This window comes from Anticarsia gemmatalis, chromosome 28 (genome assembly GCF_050436995.1).
Source record: "Anticarsia gemmatalis isolate Benzon Research Colony breed Stoneville strain chromosome 28, ilAntGemm2 primary, whole genome shotgun sequence".
Classification (NCBI taxonomy): Eukaryota; Metazoa; Arthropoda; class Insecta; order Lepidoptera; family Erebidae; genus Anticarsia; species Anticarsia gemmatalis.
The window spans coordinates 5573304-5595135 of NC_134772.1; the positions used below are offsets into that span (position 1 = coordinate 5573304).

Consider the following 21832-nt stretch of genomic DNA (forward strand, 5'->3'; position numbering starts at 1 on the left):
ATTATGCGAAAAGACTTTCCCCGACCTAATACTTCGAAGCGCCCATAGCCAGTTGCGCTCACCGGTAAACGATCTGTGGGTTAAGCAACTGTTGGCGCGGTCATTCTATAGACGAGTGACCGCTTAGTGGTATTTGAACTGGGCTACAAGCTTCGGAGGGCACGTAAAAAGTCGGTCCCGGTTATTGTCAATTAAGATAACAGTCGTTAAGCCATGTCAAAGGCCTTCGGGCGGCTTGAACAAGGCGTCACCGATATGATCTGTGTATGTCTTTCTATGATGAGTATTTTCTAAGACATCTGAGGGTATACCTGACAGTCATTTCCGTAGGTTCTCTCTGCTCCAGTTTGCCGGAGTATGCTTCTTGTAGATCGTAGCGAACGTAGTTCACGCCGAGGACGAAACGCTTAATCACCTGTTGAAGAAATTCGAATGAAGCGGTGAAGAATTGGTGAATTTTTGGAAAAAAGGAATTATTTTTGAAAAAGAGAGCTCAGGATTAAAATGTGTGATTTTTTGGAAATATTTGGAAAAGTTTCATTGTAATGTTGTTGCATTTTATCATAGGAGGTAGTAATTCCGTATTATATTTATTTTGTAATTGATGCCTAATTATTAACTAGAATTAAAGTATATACCTATTATTTACACGAGAACTTTAAGATTTAAATAGGTTGAGTATGGAAATGTTTAGAATAGGTTTTAGTTTAGTTTTTAAAGTTTAAAGTACATAAGTTCTGAAACATATTTTGGATTTTAAGGAGTATCAGGTTTTATGTATTCAATTTCCTTAATTGACGTTTAGTCTATATCGCTGATTGTTGGCAGCTCCTCGCATGAAAATTATTGTATCAACCACATTGTAAAACTTTTGGCGATTGAAAAGAGTGGCCGTGAGTTTCTCGCTAGCTCTTCTCATAAGGCTCTACCCCCTTTCCGAGCTAGTGGTAGATTCAGTAATTGTAACGACTATCATAAGTGTCAATATTTGACCTAAATTAATAAATGATTTGATTTTGATTGATTTTGATTATGCGTGTACGTATGCATGTTAGTGTGTGTGTTGTGTGCGTATAGGTACCTGCAGCGGCAGCAGCACATCGTCTCCAGGTCGGAACTCGTACCCGAGCGAGCCCAGCGAGGCGGCGAACAGCTGGCAGGCGGCCGCCATGACCTCGTCCACCGTGCGCCGCGTCCACAGGTGAGGGCGGCGCACGTGCGACATGGCGGCTGACACTATGGCGCCGCACGACGACTGGAGCAGGGCATCGCGGGTGAACCTGGGGGGGGAGGAGGGAGTGAGGGGGAGGGAAAGGCAAGAGGGAATACAGTGTGTGACGCTGTTAGGGTACAACTGCCTCTGTGGCGTGGTCGGTAGTATATGCGACTGCGGTGCGAGAGGTCTCGGGTTCGAATCCTGGGTCGGGCCAAAAAGTCTTTTCTGAGATTTTCTGTTAAGAATTTCTTAGAGATTGCCCGGAGTTGGGAAGTTGAGGTCGAAGACCTCCGTGCCTCGGAGAGCACGTAAAGCCGTCGGTCCTGCGCCTGACCTCTCACTGGTCGTGTCGGTTATCCGTCCCACCAAACTATGAGAGTGATGGAATAGAGAGTGTACCTGTGTATTGTGCACACACTTGGACACTATAAACAAAGTCCTGCACAGATGGCCAGTTTCAATGAAACTGACCGCCGTAGCCGTATATCGGCTAGGAGGACATTACAACTGATGCTCTAGACGATACCACAACGTGAACTCCGACTTTGACCATGCCAGACATGAAACAATAACGATATAACCCAAAATAATAAATGATTTAGATCATTATTTTTCAACTTCATTCCTTATTTAATGTTACCATGAAATATGTAACACATTATGAGTCATGTTAATAAAAAAAAACTGAATTGCTTAAATTACTTTGCCTTGAGTTATTACAAAACTAAACGTCATTTTTACATCTAAAAGTACTTTGTTTTCTCACCATTCTCAATAAACCTAGGCTGACATCATCTTATTTCTTTACAAATATCAAATTACTCTCTATAACCTATAGTTAAAAACTCTCTTTAACCTATGAATGATGTAAATATTATATAACTGAACTGCAATAATTAAAAAAAACAATAATTATCAATCAACACATAGAAGCATGTAAATTAGCGCCTAAATACAGTCCAATATTACTTACTTTACAAGATCCGGTGGTCTAGTTCCTCTCAATATAGTCCTGCCTCTAGCAGTCTCCACGTACGCGGTCAGCACCTTCCACTCATAACCTTCGTCGGGAACTGAACCCTGGGCCGACACCTGACCCGGCGACTTGGAGAACTCCCAGAACACTTTCACTCCTGAGATCGTGAATCTGGGGCGATAAAAATGTAATTAATGAGAAAATTCTGAGTGTTTAAATAATAAGAACAATCTTGCTGGTCTCTTTGACACCGAAAAAGTGTTATTATTGCGAAAAGGTCTTGAATTAGAATTCCACGTCGGACAAAGATAAAGTTTTATTCACAAAGTTAAAGTACATTCTGTTAATCTTTGGGTTGCTTTCTAGCTAAGCTGCTAAAATTAATAATTCCCTATAATAGCAACGACGGCCCGTCGATCGATCTTTCAGGTTAAGCTATACATGCCGAGGTCGTTCTGTAGATGGGTGACCATCTTATACATATCGACGTCCTTCATGGGTTGCAAGGCACGTTAAATTGCGGGTCCCGGCTGTCATTTTCAAAAGTCTTGGAAGTCGTTACTCGAATCTAGTCAGAAGCTTGAGAGTCTGTCAACCACTCTTACCAAAGGGTATTGTGTAATGACATAGGTATCAAACTGGTTTGTGAAAGTCCGATAGACAGTCGCTTCATGTAAAATACTGGTATTCAGCTGTATCCGGTGAGATTGGAAGCCGACTCCAACATTATTAGGCGAAAGATTAGGTTGATGATGATAGAATGGAAACCTAATCTCATAGGGTATTCATTCTTCAATATTGTATCTTAAAAATAATGCTCTATCTTACTTGTTATTGCCAGGTCTCTCGACACCTGGAGCCTAAAAATTATGCCTGAAGGTGGCTCTCAACTTCTCGACAATTGAGAACAGCACAGTGGAGGCAGCTACGGACCCTAGAGAGTATACCCTGGAGGATATGCTAGTGTCTTACTTATTGTTGCCAGGTCTTTCCACGCCCAGTGCCTCTACATTATTCCTAAAGGTGTCTGCCAGCTCCTCAACAGTAGAGAACAGCACGGCAGAGGCGGCTCCGGCCGGGGAGCTGCGTCCAGCAGGACCGACCGCGTGAGGCTCCCACAAGAGTACCGCCTTGTCGTCGGCAGCCGTCCAGATGCCGACGCAGTAGCCTTTAGAGCACAGGACTCCGTGTTTGTTCTGGACAACGAAAATATTTATTTAATCGTATGGTTAGTAGTCTAGTGTCAAAATTGTTCAAGCCGCCGGAAAAGTCTTTAACATGCCTTATAAAAATCTATGATGGACAACAAAGACTTTCTACGTATCCCCCGAAGCAAACCGGGACCGACTTTTTACGTACCCTATGTGTCTATAATGTTTTTAATCTATATGGGTACTGAATTTCATGAAAATCCGTATCTTGAAAGAGTAACAAACATAAATTCACCAATCCTCAAACTTTCGCATGTATAATAACCTATTATTAGGACTTGGCCGTTAGAATACATTTTAAAGAATACGTACTTCTGCCAAGAACTTCTTGATGGCTCTAGTTAAACTGAGCACTCCCCCGGTTTCACCTGCCTTCACGTCACCTTGCACTACGTCCGGTGTGATGTCTAACTTTACCTGGAAATATCAAGTGACTGATTAAACAGTTTCCAACTTTGGGTAAGCTGAAAAAAAGATAAGGATTTTTTCTTCAGTGATTTTTTGAGCTCTTAAAGAAGGCATGGTCCACTGGTCTACTGATGAAATAGTTTGCGCTCAAACAAATCTATACCTAAAGAAGACGGTCTTTTGGTCTTCTACATCAAAAGACCATCAACTCACATTCCAGTTAGTAACATAGAAACGAGAGCTATACAGAAAGGTGTCCTAGCCATTTAAGCATACATGGTCTACTGGTCTACTAGTCTTCTAGTACAAAAGACCAACTCACATTAAAGTTAGTGACATGGAACTCGGGCACTATCTCGTCGGGAGACAGGAGTGGGGGTTTCTTGGCTTTGGAGGCCGACATGGTGTAGAGTCTGTCTCCGTACTTGAGGATGGCATCGATCAGCTCCGGCTTCCAGTGAAGGTATGGCTCTACGTGCTCTACCACTATACCCATTACTGAGTTGGCTGCATCCTGTAAATAGGATAGGAGGTTAAGGCTCGGTTTAACCACGTCTAAATATTTATCAGATAGCTAATCCGATGGATTTTTGACATGGAGATGATAGCTCTAATTTTGCTGTTACTTTATTTAATACTTGCTTATTGCCTGAGAATTCGTTCGCGTGGTTTATGACTTAAGATAGAATTTTCATACCAATTTTCGTCCCCTATTTTATCCCCTTTGAGGTAGAATTGATCAAAATCCTTTCTTAGCGGAAGCTTACGTTGTAACATGTACCAGCATGCAAAATTTCAGCCTGATTCGTCAAGTGGCTGTGCGTTGATAGATCACTATGTCAGTCAGTCACCTTTGAGTTATATATATTTAGATTTATTTGTTCTGAATATCTTCGCAAGTCCGCTGGTATGCATTGGGCCTAAGAAGCTGAACATGGTTATAAAATCGCACGCCAGTAAAGTCGCGTGCGTCTAATGTTACCAAAATATATTATGAAAGAAGTAAGTAGTCAAAATGCACGTAAAAAATATAGATGATCGCAAAACATAGCCGATCTTACCTGGTTATTTCTATTAGGTTGGTCCATGAAATACTTCTCTCCCTGCGAGACCCTGCCTCTGACAGAAGCCGTGGTTCTGTTCAGACGGGTGAAGTACTTGCCGATGGCGGCATCTTCGAGAGCTGCTACCAGAGTGTCTCCCTCATCAGCTGACAATCAAACAAGAGGATAAATTACATCGTTTTATTTTAGTACTAGCTGACCCGCGCAACTTCACTTGCGTCACATAAAAAAGAATGGGTCATAACTTTCCCCGTTTTTGTAACATTTTTCGTTGCTACTCCGCTCCTAATGGCCGTAGCGTGATGTTATATAGCCTATAGCCTTCCTCGATAAATGGGCTATTTAACATTGAAAGAATTTTTCAAATCGGACTCGTAGTTCCTGAGATTAGCGCGTTGAAACAAACAAACAAACTCTTCAGCTTTATAATATTAGTATAGATTTTTTTTAATTATGCGGTTTACAGCCGCTAATGGTCTTTTTATACTACTGATTATTTTCTTTCTATCTCGCCTTTTTCAAAAAGACAGCTCTCGCACTAAGAATAGCTCTTGTGTCGCGGGCACTTTTACAAACATACAAACAACGGACACAAAGTATAACCAGACCCGAAACAATTATTTGGAGATCGCAAAAAAAAATTCCGTATGGAAATCGAACCCACGACCTCACGATGCAATGGAAGCGGCGTGGCGATCTTAATCACTGCGCCAAAAAGCAAAAAGACCCCTAAACCCTCAAATATGAAATGACTAGAGGCCGCCCGCGACTTCGTCCGCGTGGAAACCCTTTCCGTGTAAATCCCGATCCCCCGGAAACTCCGGAATAAAAAGTGTTATTCTGGGTCTCCAGTTTACCTATATACCAAATTGCATCGTAATCGGTTCAGTAGTATTTGCGTGAAAGAGTAACAAACATCCATACATTTACACAACTTTCCCATTTATAAGATTAGTAGGATTATTATCTTACCATCTTCCTCTCCCTCTTCCTTCTCTTTGACCGGTCCTCCCTTCCTCTCCTTGAGGACGGAGGTCAGCTCGTTGGTGACCTTCACCGGGTACAGCCAGTAAGGACCTAGGCACTGCTTCTTGTCTAGACCACCTTGGAACACTGTAGTGGAAAATTAACAGGGTTTTGAGGGTAGGAAGATATTAATGGCAATGTCTTTTCACGATTTTAAACTTTCGCGGCTTGTAAACGCTACTGGTCTTAATACCACGGTCGATGTAATTCAATTGAAACGTCGGGTAAACAACGTGTCCTAAGTTAGGATACCTTGTTTAAAAAAATAAAGTTTAGGATTCCGAACCTTTATTTTTATAATTGTTTAAGACCCTTTACATTATTAAATGATAGTTTAAATGATCTGTCAGATTGGGTATCTCCAAGCTGTGAAATTATCCTCAAGCCCAGTACTAAAAACGCAAAGGCACGGACCTACAAATACATATTTTATTTTACCTAATTTGGAAAATATTTTACACTTATTATGGCGCATCATCAAATTATAGAAAGCTGAATAACAAAACTCAAGACGCCCAGCTCAAATACCACTATGCGGTTACCCATCTATGGAATGACCGCGCCAAGGTTTGCTTAACCCACAGATTGTCTTATTATTTATCGAGTTTTCATTTGTTTCCGATGATTCCACCTATATTAGATAAACAACACTTCACTCACCAAGTTTATCAATAAGTTCCCCAGGACTGGCGGCCACGATGAGTGCGGGACATGACTCCGGGGGCACGTTCTCTGGCTCCGGTTCCGGCTGAGCTTCACCCTCTGGAAACAATGACATTTTGAAACTACCCTTATAGCCAATGTTCTTCATTGTATGATAACTGGTCTAAATAGTGTCAATTTGATTGAAGATCGAAAGTTTTTGGCATAAGTTAACTATCTTAATTCATAGAGATTCTTAGCTAAAGTGCCACTAAGCGGCCACCCATCCATTGAATGTGCGCGCTAATTGACGTATACCATTTCGCACTTGTCTTAGTTCAGGGGTTCCCAACCTTTTATTAGTCCGGGACCACTTTTATATTATTCTTGTTAGCAAGGACCACTATGTAAGTATATTAAAAAGAAAGTGTAACAATCATCATTAAAATTTTAAAATTCTTTCGCGGACCATATTTTGACTTCTGCGGACCACTGGTGGTCCGCGGTCCACCGGTTGGGAAGACAAAGTAGACAAAGGCCTAATTCCTCTAATATATAGTGGGAGAAAACCTTTTTTTTTAGTTTCATAAACGTTTGCTTAGTTCTTCACTATAATCTAACCCCTCTTTTACTAAGAGTTGACCCTTGCCAAGTAATAGTACATGTAATAGCTACATACCTCCACCAGCTTCTTCGTCTTCTTCATCACCGCCGCCGCCGCCTTCTCCGGCCATCTCATCCTTGATACGTTGTAGACGGAGCTCGTCGCCTGACGACAATATATTTAATTTTAATACTTAATAATATCTATCTAGGTCTAGATTAGCTAGCTGGCTTATCCATACGAATAAAGGAATAACATCATTCATAATCCGATCGGATGATGGTCTTCTTGGTCTACTTGGTCTACTAGTCTACTACCTTTTAGTACTTGCCTTGAAAAGGATGTATGCCTTATAAAGGAGAGCGCTGAGTCGGGAGTTTTAGCTTCCCGACGTCATCCACCTGCCGAGCAGGTTATGGTCTAATTGGTATACCCATCTACCGGTTTTTTCTTTTATTTACCAGTAAATTCATCTAATTATTTACAAAACCATTTACCATACTTTTGGTCTATTAGTCAGCTCGTTTAATGGTCTTCTTGGTCTACTAACCCTTAGTAATTATTTATGACGTCAGCATGCACTTGTACAGTGCAGGTGCTGGTATAATACAAGTATCCGTCTACTCCTCTAGCTAACTGCCCGTAGATCTATCAGTCTACTGGTCTACTAGTCTACTAACACTTAGTCATTCTTAGTGAGGTCAGCTTGCCCTTGTGCATTGTAGGTACTGCTATATACAACTACTGGTTTACTCCTCTACCTAACTGCACGTAGGTCTATCAGTCTACTAGTCTACTAACCTTTAGTAATTCTCTGCGGGGTCAGCATGCCCTTGTACAGCGTAGGTGCCGGGTCGAAAGCCACAACTTTGCCGCCCGGCGTCATCCACACGCCTAGCTGATGGTAGTCTCCCACCAAGAGAGCCACTTGCGTTGGTTTCGTCTGATCGTACCACATCTTGAAGAGGAGGTCTTTCATTTCTGTGTCCAAAAGGCAAACGTAACGTTAACCACTATATTCTAAGAGAAAATAATGTACAGAGTGGTGGCTATCAAATAGTTTCCAATTGAGATATGTGATAATAAAAGTAATAAAAGATTTTTGGAACCTATAGGGATGATGACTCAATTTGTTTCCTAATAGATTGTAAAAAATAATTACACACGTATGTGTAATTTTTGTGCATAATCAAATTATTACCGCGATACATTGAGTTGAAAAGTCGCATGACGTCACGTTAGAGTACAAAATGTACAACACTGTGACGTCATTAGCCCCCACTCCACAACTTTAATGCTTTTTAAGTAAGTCACTTAATTGACTTTTAATGAAAAAAAATACGTGCCTAGTCTTTTTTTAAATTATCTGGGGGACTAATTATAATTTCTGTTCTGTTACCTTGGAATTATCCGTATTAATAAAAGTAAGTTACTTACGCTTCATGACTTCTGGTTCTTCTTCTTCTGTTACTTCTTTATCGCCGCCGCCTTCTTCTTCTCCTTCCTAATAATAAACATCATTTGTAGTCGCATTATTAATTTTAAAAGCTAATGCAACAGGAAAAGTATAATTTATATAGTAAAACAGACAAATTTGTTTCTTCCGCTAATTTAAGTAAATTTCAAATAGCAGTCAACGGCTTTAGCTGTTACTTTAGATATGTCTGAAGAAACTGGTCGTAAATATCTTTCTATTATAATTTACTAGCCGACCCACGCAACTTCGCTTGCGTAACTTAAGAGAAAATGGGCCATAACTTTCCCCGATTTTGTAACATTTTTTACTGGTACTCTGCTTCTTTTGGTCGTAGCGTGATGTTATATAGCCCATGGCCTTTCTCTATAAATAGGCTATCCAGCAGCATATTTTTTAAATTCACACCAGTAGTTCCTGAGATAAACGCGTTCAAACAAACAAACAAATTTTACACTTTTTTTATATAAAATGTAAATAGGGGAGCACTGAAATTCAATTTTCTTGTAAAGGGGGTCGTTATGCCTTTACTAAGATCTATCGACCCACCGACATGGATTGTCAACTTTTTGTCTGTAGATTTCTCGCTATTTGAATGATGGCTATACATTCGGGTGGTAGTCACCAAACGCCCTAGGTCTTACCGGCGCCGGTTCATCAGGCAGCCTGAGCGGCAACCGCACAGACTCTTCAAGTTCAATGCTGAAGGTGTTGGCGCCCATCTCGAACTTCTCCGTCAGGTCTTCCGGCTTGATGTCACGCCGGCCCGTCTTCTTTAAGTGGTTCAGATAGTATTCCGCGCCGGCGTCTGATAGTTAAATATAGGGGTTATTAGTGTTTGATGTGTTGTATGTACGATTAAAATAAGGATTTTAATGCTTTTCATATTACCAAGTATATTCACAGTAATTTTAAGTCTTTACATAATTATTAAGCATTTCCTTGAAGTACATTTTTAGCAGCTTCAAAAATATGCATTAAGAGCTCGGAGCTGCTTTAAATAACATTTTACACCATTTTCGCGCTTTGACGTAACCTTATAATAAACCATGTTATTTACGATTTATGTAATCAAAAGAAAAACCTTCTAAAAAATACTTAAGACAAAAAGTACGAAGTTAAAATTATACAATTTAAGTAAACGTCAAAAGTTAAACTTTTCTGTGTCTTGTTTCCTCAACATATTTAGAGACGTTTCATTTCAGCTCTGAAAATCTAAATTGACATGTAAACATCAATAAATTTAAGCTATTCCAGAATTTTCTTCTACCATATTATATGCATCATGTTTGAAATATATATGTTACTGTAAAAGCCCGAACGGTGGTAAATCCTAAGATTTTCCGGTATAACCTAAGATTTACCAACTCGCAATGGTAAACGTCCGAACAATTATTTTATTTCGAACTTTTACCTATATTCACTTGATGATATCGAGATGTCGCCGGAGCCCCGCTTCGCGGGGTTCCTCCTTCTGGGTGGTTAAAAAAAAATAACCACGAAGGCTAAGGTGGGAGCGAGCGAAGCGAAGCTCCCACCTTAACCTTCTAACCTAACCTACCCATGTCGCTATGCCCAAAACTCCTTCTTTATAACTATGTCACAGTATATAATTATACCGTGAAATAGTTATAAACATAGTTATGAAGGAGGATTTTTTTATACATCGTAACATAGTTTTTAAACTCTGGCTTGTTTGGACTTTTACCATTGAGAGTTGGTAAATCTTAGGTTTTACCGGAAAATCTTAGGATTTACCACAGTCCGGGCTTTTACAGTAACATATATATTTTCCGACTTACCTAAGAAGTTATACATATGATCTTGATGCATATGCGGCGGTGGGACTGATGCTGTGGCGGCCGCGAACGCAGCAGCCGCTGGCAAGGCCAGGGTACGACCTGCCATGTCCTCCTAGAGAAGACAAGGTTCACGGTATAGAAGATATTGTGTTATTTGTAAATTCCGATGTTGACTAGGTTGGTTTTTGTTACGGGTGATTGTTTGATAAGACGTTGTCACGTTTGTATATGAAACCGACTTAAAAATTGAGGAGGTTCTCAATTCGTAGCAATCTTTTGCTTTTAAATAAATAAACTTAAGTAGTTTCTTCCACAATTTATGAAAACAATGCTTAATTTATCAGTAGACCTATAGCGAAATAACCGAGAAAACATCTAGAATATAATAAACCCTTCCTTATTTTGAGAAGAGGCCATTGCCTAGTCATTGCATAGCAGTGGGACAATAATGAGTTAAAGTATTATATTGAAGAATACCTTGAGTCTCCCAACTTTCTCAGCCGCCTTTCCAATTGCGGAGTTTTCACCGCGAGGACCCATCATGATAGCAGCCGTGCCTTTACTTATCCACTCAAACGCTTTGCTCTGTAAACAAAATTTTGACTTTATTTCGTGTCACTAATAGCTTCACCAACGTTAACTTCAATCTGGTAGTTGACTGGGTTTACGAAAAATAATTAAACTTATACTCTTAAAAGGTTCATCCAAAATGCTCATGCTGTGCAATTTCGTAAATAATATTGTTATTGTAGCAGACTGAAACATTTTATTAGGCGCTCATTTGATACTAACGAAAATAAGACAACGTGACGTCACTTTGTCATAAAATTTCAGTCATTTTATCCTTAAAATGTATAAATCTGTAAATTCTCCGAAAACTGCTGGACATCTCACATCAAGTTTAGTCTCGGGTGCGCCGATCTCAGTGTTGAGCTTGGTGGCGGTGACGGTGACGGGTGATATGTTGAAGCTGTCGTCAGTGCCGGGAGCGAGGCTGCTCTGCATCACGTCCGCCAGCTCGTCCACGCTACCCTTGATACTTATACACCCTAGCAACACCCTAAGCCCCAAGAAACCTTACAAACGTCACTAACCTCAAGAAATTTCCTATAACCAAGCATCATCCTAGAAACCCCACAAACCATTTAAAACCCTGCAATACCCCAAAACCCTAAATTACCCCAAAACCCCAATTCACCACACTCTAAAACCACAATTTACCACACTCCAAAACAACAATTTAACCCCAGTTTACCCCGAAACCCCAGATTACCCCAAAACCCCACTTCACCCCCAAACCCCAATTTACTCTACTTACATCTAGTTTAGTCTCCGGTGCGCCGATCTCAGTGTTGAGGTTGGTGGCGGTGACGGTGACGGGTGATATGTTGAAGCTGTCGTCAGTGCCGGGAGCGAGGCTGCTCTGCATCACGTCCGCCAGCTCGTCCACGCTACCCTTGATACTTATACACCCTAGCAACAACCTTAGCCCCAAGAAACCTTACAAACCTCATTAAGCTCAAGTAATTTCCTATAACCAAGCATCACTCGAAAAACCCTACAAACCCCTTAAGAACCAAAATTCCCCCAAAACCCCCAGTTAACCCCAACACCCCAGTTCACCCTAATTTACCCCATATCCCAATTTCCCCCAAAACCCCCACTTTACCCCCAAACCCCTAATTTACCCCTATCAAACCCCACTTACATCTAGCTTAGTCTCCGGTGCACCGATCTCAGTGTTGAGCTTGGTGGCGGTGACGGTGACGGGTGATATGTTGAAGCTGTCGTCAGTGCCGGGAGCGAGGCTGCTCTGCATCACGTCCGCCAGCTCGGCCACGTTGCCCTTGATACTTATACACACTAGCAACAACCTTAGCCCCAAGAAACCCAACAAACCTCACTATCTCCAGAACAATCCAACAACAAAGCATCACACGAAAAGCCGTACGAACCCCTAAAACCCCCACTTCAACCCAAACCCTCAAAACACTAAATTTACACAATCCCCATTTTACCCAATACCTCAAATTTACCAAAACTCCAGTTTATCCCAAAACCCCAGATTGCCCCAAAACCCCAATTTACCCCAAAACCCCATTTTACCACAACCCCAGTTTACCCCAAACCCCAGTTTACCCCATAACCCCAGATTACCCCAAAACCCCAATTTTCCCCAAAACCCCAATTTCCCCCAATTTATCCCACTTACATCCAGCTTAGTCTCGGGTGCACCGATCTCAGTGTTGAGCTTGGTGGCGGTGACGGTGACGGGTGATATGTTGAAGCTGTCGTCAGTGCCGGGAGCGAGGCTGCTCTGCATCACGTCCGCCAGCTCGTCCACGTTGCCCTTGATACTTATACACCCTAGCAACAACCTTAGCCCCAAGAAACTTTACAAACCTCACTAAGCTCAAGTAATTTCTTATAACCAAGCATCATCCCAAAAATCCCACGAACCCCTAAAAACCCTACTATACCCCAAAACCCCCACTTTACCCCAAAGCTCTGCATTTCTCCGAAAACCACACTATAACCCAAAATCCCCAATATACCCCAAACGCCCCAATTTACCCCAAATCCCCAGTTTACCCCAAAATGCGCATTTCTCCCCAAAACCCCACATTACCCCAAAAACCCCAAATTACACCAAAAACCCCACATTCCCCCAAAAACCCCACTTCACCCCAAATTACCCCAGTTAACCCCACTTACATCTAACTTAGTCTCCGGTGCACCGATCTCAGTGTTGAGCTTGGTGGCGGTGACGGTGACGGGTGATATGTTGAAGCTGTCGTCAGTGCCGGGGGCGAGGCTGCTCTGCATCACGTCCGCCAGCTCGTCCACGCTACCCTTGATACTTATACACCCTAGCAACAACCTTAGCCCCAAGAAACTTTACAAACCTCACTAAGCTCAAGTAATTTCTTATAACCAAGCATCATCCCAAAAATCCCACGAACCCCTAAACACCCTACTATACCCCAAAACCCCCACTTTACCCCAAAGCTCTGCATTTCTCCGAAAACCACACTATAACCCAAAATCCCCAATATACCCCAAACGCCCCAATTTACCCCAAATCCCCAGTTTACCCCAAAATGCGCATTTCTCCCCAAAACCCCACATTACCCCAAAAACCCCAAATTACACCAAAAACCCCACATTCCCCCAAAAACCCCACTTCACCCCAAATTACCCCAGTTAACCCCACTTACATCTAACTTAGTCTCCGGTGCACCGATCTCAGTGTTGAGCTTGGTGGCGGTGACGGTGACGGGTGATATGTTGAAGCTGTCGTCAGTGCCGGGGGCGAGGCTGCTCTGCATCACGTCCGCCAGCTCGTCCACGTTGCCCTTGATGCGGATCAGGCAGGCCGTGGCGCGGGCTTCTGATGATGGCAGACCTGGACAACGATCGAGGGTTATAGGCATATTTGGCAAATATCATGTAAAGAAAATGGTAGTATCAAAAAATGTATAAAGAATTCGTTAAAAAAATTAACAGGAATAAATCTCTAGAAATCAAGGAACAAAGCAAATAACAAAAAAAAAACAGCGATGTACTCAAAAATCTACTTCATTAAGTGATCAGTTTAGGAATTATACAATCAACAGTTCTTGAAGGTATGTTAAGTCCTCAACCCGCATTTGGCTACCGTTATGCACTTAAAGCCCAACCTCTTCCTCATTTGTAAAGAGAACATTGCCCAGCAGTGGGACAGTTATGGGTCAGTGAAAATCTAATCTAAATATATACATATGTATAACTTAAAAGTGACTGACTGGCATGGTGATATATCTACTCACAGCCCAAACCACTGGAGGGATCGAGCTGAAATTTGGCATGCAGGTACATATTATGCACTAGCTGACCCGCGCAACTTCGCTTGCGTCACATAAGAGAGAATGCGTCATAATTTTCCCCGTTTTTGTAACATTTCTCGTTGCTACTCCGCTCCTATTAGTTGTAGTGTGATGATATATAGCCTATAGCCTTCCTCGATAAATAGGCTATCTAACACTGAAAGAATTTTTCAAATCGGACCAGTAGTTCCTGAGATTAGCGCGTTCAAACAAACAAACAAACAAACTCTTCAGCTTTATAATATTAAAATAAAAATATTAGTATAGATAGACATCCGTTAAGAAAGGATTTTGATCAATTCTACCCCCAAGGGGATAAATAGGGGTTGAAAGTTTGTATAAAAATTCTATCCTAAGTCGCAAACCACGCGGGCTAAGTCTTGGGCAATAGCTAATTTGAAATAAATATTAACCATTCTCATCGCAGCCATGAGGATCGAAGAAGTAGTAACACCCATCCTGCTTCCATATCGCGGTGGAACCTCCACGAGCGGTGAACACGCCATGATTGTACTCCTTGAAGAAATTCTTCAAGACTGTCTTCAGACTCGGCATGGAGCTGCCCGCTTCGGGGTTCAGGTGACCTGTGGAATTAGATATAATACTGTTTTAGGGTTTTACAATGTAAATAAATGTAAATTAATGGTCATGTATTTGATGTCCAGTCAAATCTTCTATTGTTTCAAAATATAAGTGCTTTTATTTTGAAAATACAGAAGTTTGATGCCATATCTAATTAGGAAAGACGAAAGAAATGTAATACTACTTTACGACTATACCATAAGCTCTATAAGCTAACATCTTCGAAGGATGCAAGGACTACTATAAAAATCATTATTTTTCGCTTTCACAGCATCGCATTCCGATGCATCCCTTAGTATTTTGTGTCATCCCGACGCATCCCGTGACATCCCAACGCATCTCAAGTCATCCCAACGCATCCCATGGCATCCCGTTACACCCCAACGCATCCCGACGCATTCCAACGCATCCCTTCACATCTCAACGCACCCATCACACATATAACACACATTTCAAGGTCCACTTACCAATAAACTGGCTGTCCATAACATCAGTCTCAATACAGTCGTAGTCGGACACTTTGAACCGGTTCAGCACGTCAGCCGCGGCCAGCGTGCCGGCCGGAGCCTCGTCCTCTGCTTCTTCATCTTCGGCTTCCTCAGCCGCCTTTCCAGCATCGCATCCCATTACATCCCGTGGCATCCCGATGCATCCCGTGGCATCCCGATGCATCCCGTGGCATCCCGATGCATCCCGTGACATTCCATTACAGCCCATGACATCCCATGGCATCCCAATGCATCCCATGGCATCCCGTTACATCCCAACGCATCCCATGGCATCCCGTTACACCCCAACGCATCTCGCTACATACCTTAACATCCAAAAGCATCACTTACCTATAAACTGGCTGTCCATAACATCAGTCTCAATACAGTCATAGTCGGACACTTTGAACCGGTTCAGCACGTCAGCCGCGGCCAGCGTGCCGGCCGGAGCCTCGTCCTCTGCTTCTTCGTCTTCGGCCTCCTCAGCTGCCTTCGGCGCGTCCATGCTGATGCCCATCTTTTCTAAATGCTCTATGGTGTTCTGGTAAAGGATGTCTCCTCGGACTAGGGTCTAGAAATAAAAACGTTGCAAGTTAGCCAAAATCTTCATTTGTTTTTTTATTATCAAACTGGCAATCATTATTACACCACCAATCTCTATCAATCTTTACTACTATTGATCTATTAGGCCGGGGAAAAAGTCTTTTCGCATTATAGGGCGTAGTGGTACTCAAATATTGAGCTTTTTTGTGTAGAGAAAAGATTTTATTACAAGTTCATACCTACTATGATGCTAAAAGACTTTTTCCCCGACCTCAATCCTCGTCAATCTTTATCAATCTCACACAATTACGATCGAACTACTATTAATCAATTTACCATCAGTCTTTCACAATAATCATAAATTTTAATCTAATTTCAGGAATCATCATTAATTATAAACAATCGCCACCAATACAGGATCAATATTCCTCAATCTACCATCAATCCTCTTCTATTTCCTTCAATCCACTGTCAAGACACCATCAATCACCTTCAATCTCCACTAACCACTATCAAAAACCATCAACCACCTTTAACCAAATATCAATTCACAATCACATATATGTGAACTTGTTTCTAAGGTGTATGGCGTGTGTGTTATGCGCTGAAAATAAACATATAATAAATCATCAATCATCATCATCAATCATCATCATCAATCATCATCATCAATCATCATCATCAATCATCATCATCAATCATCATCATCAATCATCATCATCAATCATCATCATCAATCATCATCATCAATCATCATCATCAATCATCATCATCAATCATCATCATCAATCATCATCATCAATCATCATCATCAATCATCATCATCAATCATCATCATCAATCATCATCAATCACCATCATCATCAATCATCATCAATCATCATCAATCATCATCAATCATCATCAAGCATCATCAATCATCATCAATCATCATCATCAATCATCATCATCAATCATCATCATCAATCATCATCATCAATCATCATCATCAATCATCATCATCAATCATCATCATCAATCATCATCATCAATCATCATCATCAATCATCATCATCAATCATCATCATCAATCATCATCATCAATCATCATCATCAATCATCATCATCAATCATCATCATCAAACATCATCATCAATCATCATCATCATCATCATCATCATAATCATCATCATCATCATCATCATCAATCATCATCATCAATCATCATCGATCATCATCAATCATCACCAATCATCATCAATGATCATCAATAATTACCATCAATCACCAATAATCATCATCAACAATCATCATCATCAATCATCATCAATCATCATCATCACCGTCATCATCAAACATCATCAATCGCCATCAATCATCATCAATCTCACCTCATCAATATCATCGGAGGTCCAATCAGCGGGGTCAACGACATGCGCCATGGCCAGCGCCGCGATGGAGGCCGGCGTGGCCTGGCGACCGCGGTGCTCTTCAGGGAACCGATCATCTGCCTCGTGGAAGCTGCCACGTACCACCCATCGACCGGGGGCCACGGCTATTTAAGAAAAGTACTACAATATATAGAGGAATGAATTTTCAATGATTTTTAGAACCTTCTTCTAGAAATAGAGAGGTTCTAAAATACCTATGTATAATGAGATGTGTATTTTCACACAGTTCCTTAAAAAAATTGCCCATTAAAATTCACAACTTATGAATAAGCTTACGTTTTTACTACTAGCCAAAGTGACTGAAATCCATGTCAATCTATCAAAATTCTGTCTCACAAGCTCTTTTATCTAAAAGTAATGTAACTGGCCTATATTTTTATTTATTTTAACATATTTAGATTTTGTCACAAAAAAAATATAGTTTTAATCGAATTGACATTAATGCAAGCCCTGGTTTTTAAAATAAGACTATGATTGAGACTAGGTCCTAAACATTCAAAGGGTTAAATAAACAATGTTATGAGAATTTATAAATTTGAGCCGAAAAACACAAAAGGACCATTAAATCAAGAAATTTTAACTCAAAACTCACGTTTCATATTATTCACAGGTTCAGGTAGTTCCACAGTTCTCTCCGTGACTTGTATGTCTGAAATGCTGAACGGTTTCTTCTTGAGGTCAGAGACGCTCTCCAGGAAGTGCTCGCAGAGGCGGGGGATGCGAGTGAAGTACATCAGACAGGCTTTACCACCTTCGCGGAGGTCCACCTGGGAGGAAAGAGGCATTAATTTCGGAGATCCCTTCTTCTTCTTATCGTATGGTTAGTGGTCAACCTAGTGTCAAAGTTGTTCAAGCCGAGAGGCCTTTGACGTGGCTTAACGACTGCTATCTTAATAGACAACAGCCGGGATCGACTTTTTACGTGTCCTCCGAAGCACGGCGACGCCCAGTTCAAATACCACTATGCAGTCACCCATCTATGGAATGACCGCGCCAAGGGTTGTTTAGCCCACAGATCGTTAACCGACCGGTGAGCACAACTGGCTATGGGCGCCTCATACCTATTGATTTAGATGAAAAGTTTACGTAAAATATTACTAACCCTGTATCCATATCGGTCTGCTGGCCAGGGGTGGTACACGTAATACTTGCCGCCCTCGTTCCAGATGGCTACTTCGAATTCACCGGGGACCTAAGGAAAAAAAATATTCTATAGTAAATTATAAAAAAAATATTGTCAATATTGTTATTGACTCCAATTTTTTTTGCCTAAATTGTCACAAAATGCTCGATAATAGAAGTTTGAACAGATATTGGTAAGACAATATAAATCAGATGACTGACTGACTGGTTTAAAATTGCAAATGTTGTCCAAAAGGGGCTAAGAAAAAAACCTGCTTGGTATTTTCAATGATGTATTAATTTGAAATTATATCCTACCTGTAGCAGCCCAGAGTCGGCTTCCTTGAAGAAAGCCTCAATTCCTCGGCATAGATCGAAGACTTTGGGGTTTGAGGAGATCAGCTTACCCCACACTGCTATGTTGCGAACCTAATATAAAATTATAATACTGGTTGGGTAATAAGAACGTTATATTTTCCCATACCTACGTTAAAAAAGAGGCTCCCTATAAAGCATAAACGCGTGTTTATTGTAAAGACAAATAGCCACTCTTTGTAAATATGTAACTGCACGTTTGGCGCAGTGGTTTAAAAGCGGTCACCTCGCCGCAACAACCGTAGCGCCGCGTGTGGTGGGTTCGAATCCCACCCGGGACAAATATTTGTGTGATGAGCACGAGTATTTGTTCTGAGCCTGGATGTTAATGTATCTATATAAGTATGTATTTACAAGTATATAAGTATGTTTATCAGTTATTTGGTTACCATAGTACAAGCTCTGCTTAGTTTGGAATCAAATGACCGTGTGTGAGTTGTCTAACAATATTTATTTTTATTTTTTATTTTATTTATGTACTAAAAGTTATTTGTTTTGGCTTTAAAGGACAAGAAACCTTAACGTGGCTTTATTCGACTCAGGTACGTTATACTGACGCATAAATATTAATATTCATAAAATTTCGTATGTTTAGCATTCAGACTTTAACTTCTTTACCTTATGTTTGTACTCTCGGTCTCGTATCCTGAAATTGTCCTTCAATTCTCCAAGGACGAGACGACGGATGGGGCCTCCGCGTTCTAGTAAAGACTCCTACAATGACACAAAGATTATAATATTGACAAATTCATATCAATTTATACCAAACAAAAATGCCGCATTTTTTTTAACCATAACCTAGGTTGGGGAAAAAGTATTTTCGCATTATAGTATGTATGAACTTGTAATAAAATCTCTTTGGCTTCAAGAATCACAAATGAGTACACGGTTCATTAGGATTCTGTCAGTGAGCTCGTGAGGTACCCAAATATCGAGCTTTTTGTGTAGAGAAATGATTTTATTACAAGTTATATTTGAATAAAATGATTTTATTACTATAGTATGTATAAACTTGTAATGCGAAAAAACTTTTTCCCCGACTTCAAAGCCTCTCAAGCTATAACTTACTCTATACAAATTATATCCGATATCCAGGGTCTCGTCGACGGTGTCTTCGTTCCACGCTCGCGCTTTGTACCTGTGCAGCATGGCGAGAGCCGCCACGCAGCACGGCACTGCTGTGTACGTCTTGAACGTTTGGTATCTGAGGAACAGGTTAATCAGCAAAAGACTTGGTATTACAGTAAAAGGGATGTTTTTAAGGTATCAATACAGGGATTATTAGATAAGTACGTCAGTCAGATAATTGGAAAATATTAGACACGTATTTTACATTAAAACACAATAATATGTAAGATATTGGGACAGTAAAAGGTTAAAAAAATAAATTTACTCTATCAAAGTTTGTTAGTTGCTATTTCGCTCTTAATTTTATTTCGCGTCATGTTATATAGCCTATAGCCTTCCTCAATATACAGACTATCCAACAGTAAAATATTTTTTCGATTCGCACTACCAGCAGTTCCTGAGATTAACGCGTTCAAACAAACAAACTCTTCAATTTTATAATATTACCCTCTTATTCGCAAACACACTATAAACCTATTTAGTTAAAAAAATACTAAAATATGTTTTCTCTTTTTCATTTCGCTACGGAGTGAAAGAAACAAAACTCTTTATAAGCCTTTCATATCTTCATTCATTTTTATGAATAAGAGGGTTAGTAAATATATAAATGTGTAACGTAGCGACAAATTTAAAGTCTGATTTACCTGTAACTGGCCATGTGTCTGGTGCCTCTCAGGATCCATCTCTCCACGTCGAGCTGATGGTACTGCGAGTGAAAGTTCTGATCAGCTATAGCGACTGGACTGTGCTGTATCACCTCCTCTTTTGGTAGAGGGATCATGTCGTCTCTGTGGAACAAAGGAGATGATGAAGATTGTGTTTTTATGATGAAACAATGAGTATAATAATAGTTAGATTTGAAAGCAGTGAGGTATTCTCCTTAAATATAGGAGGGACAACCAAATATTGTATTTTTTGTAAAGAACGGCTTGACAGATTCTGTAAAAATTTCGCATGGAGATAATTTAAGCAACTAGGTCATAGACCACTTTTTTTTAAACCAATTATTGAATTATGTACGCGAAATGATTCAAAAGAGTCACGGGAATGCCATTTGAATGAACTGAATTGATCACCTATAGTGAGGCGCCAAAAATATGTAACTGAAATTAAGTTTTTCAATTCCATTCAAGTCTCCTACATGAATATACCGTCATCAAGGTGTCAACAACAAGTCGCCAACGATGAGTCACTGACAACATATCGTCAACATCAAGGCGCCGACAGGTATCGCCGGGTCAGCGACTTCTGTGAATAGGCTCCTCAAAGAAGATTTAACTCCTCACCTGCCATAAGTATGTCCATCCAACTTGGGGCAGTAGAGGAAGAAGTTCTCCCCCCTCAAGGACATGATCTGTTCTGGTGACGGGTTGGCTGGTGCTCGGTCTTGTGGCACCGGGATCACTGGTGGAGGCTGCGAGAAGATGAAGGATATTTAAGTAGTGATGACGGTTTAATTTTTTTTGATACGGAGAAGACGTGTAAATGAATGTAAAGTTTCAAGATATTGAGAAGTCATATAAAAATTGGTACCTCGATTTCGTCTATCGATACAGTTAGGAATATAATTATAATCCAGAATGTCGCATTTTAAGACTGTTTTATTCCCAAAAAAACTAACGAGCGGAGGATTCTCCCGTCGCAGACTGTCGAAGGTATCATTTGAAGACCTATTCTCATCCCCAGAATTTTCCGGTACTAGAGGGTCCAGACCCCATCAAATCGAATTTATATTTAGATGATCTGATCTTCAGTTTCAATATGAGGAGAAATACTACGACTCGTGACGAACTCCCTTTTGTTTGGGTCTATCCCACTAGTCCCGTTGAGTTGTCCCGTGACGGGACAACTGGCACTATTTTGTCCCAGTTGTCC

The 21832-nt window shown here is 40.8% G+C and overlaps 1 protein-coding gene across 1 annotated transcript in view; it reads right to left on the minus strand.

The window, feature by feature from the left end:
• The window catches only part of LOC142984871 (uncharacterized), a 40087-nt gene that overhangs the window by 8008 nt on the left and 10247 nt on the right, over positions 1-21832 (minus strand). The window contains exons 13-38 of the mRNA XM_076132729.1: positions 21244-21371; positions 20602-20745; positions 19898-20033; positions 19448-19543; positions 18773-18883; positions 18435-18524; positions 17925-18099; positions 17273-17436; positions 15711-15930; positions 14703-14873; positions 13642-13829; positions 10901-11008; positions 10424-10535; positions 9266-9429; positions 8585-8651; positions 7949-8128; positions 7223-7312; positions 6562-6663; positions 5848-5988; positions 4873-5021; positions 4134-4325; positions 3716-3820; positions 3165-3388; positions 2190-2363; positions 1082-1280; positions 312-415 (exon numbers count right to left, since the gene is read on the minus strand). Of these exons, the coding sequence (XP_075988844.1) occupies positions 312-415; positions 1082-1280; positions 2190-2363; positions 3165-3388; positions 3716-3820; positions 4134-4325; positions 4873-5021; positions 5848-5988; positions 6562-6663; positions 7223-7312; positions 7949-8128; positions 8585-8651; positions 9266-9429; positions 10424-10535; positions 10901-11008; positions 13642-13829; positions 14703-14873; positions 15711-15930; positions 17273-17436; positions 17925-18099; positions 18435-18524; positions 18773-18883; positions 19448-19543; positions 19898-20033; positions 20602-20745; positions 21244-21371 (3734 nt within the window). The remainder of the gene's footprint in view (positions 1-311; positions 416-1081; positions 1281-2189; positions 2364-3164; positions 3389-3715; positions 3821-4133; positions 4326-4872; positions 5022-5847; positions 5989-6561; positions 6664-7222; positions 7313-7948; positions 8129-8584; positions 8652-9265; positions 9430-10423; positions 10536-10900; positions 11009-13641; positions 13830-14702; positions 14874-15710; positions 15931-17272; positions 17437-17924; positions 18100-18434; positions 18525-18772; positions 18884-19447; positions 19544-19897; positions 20034-20601; positions 20746-21243; positions 21372-21832) is intronic.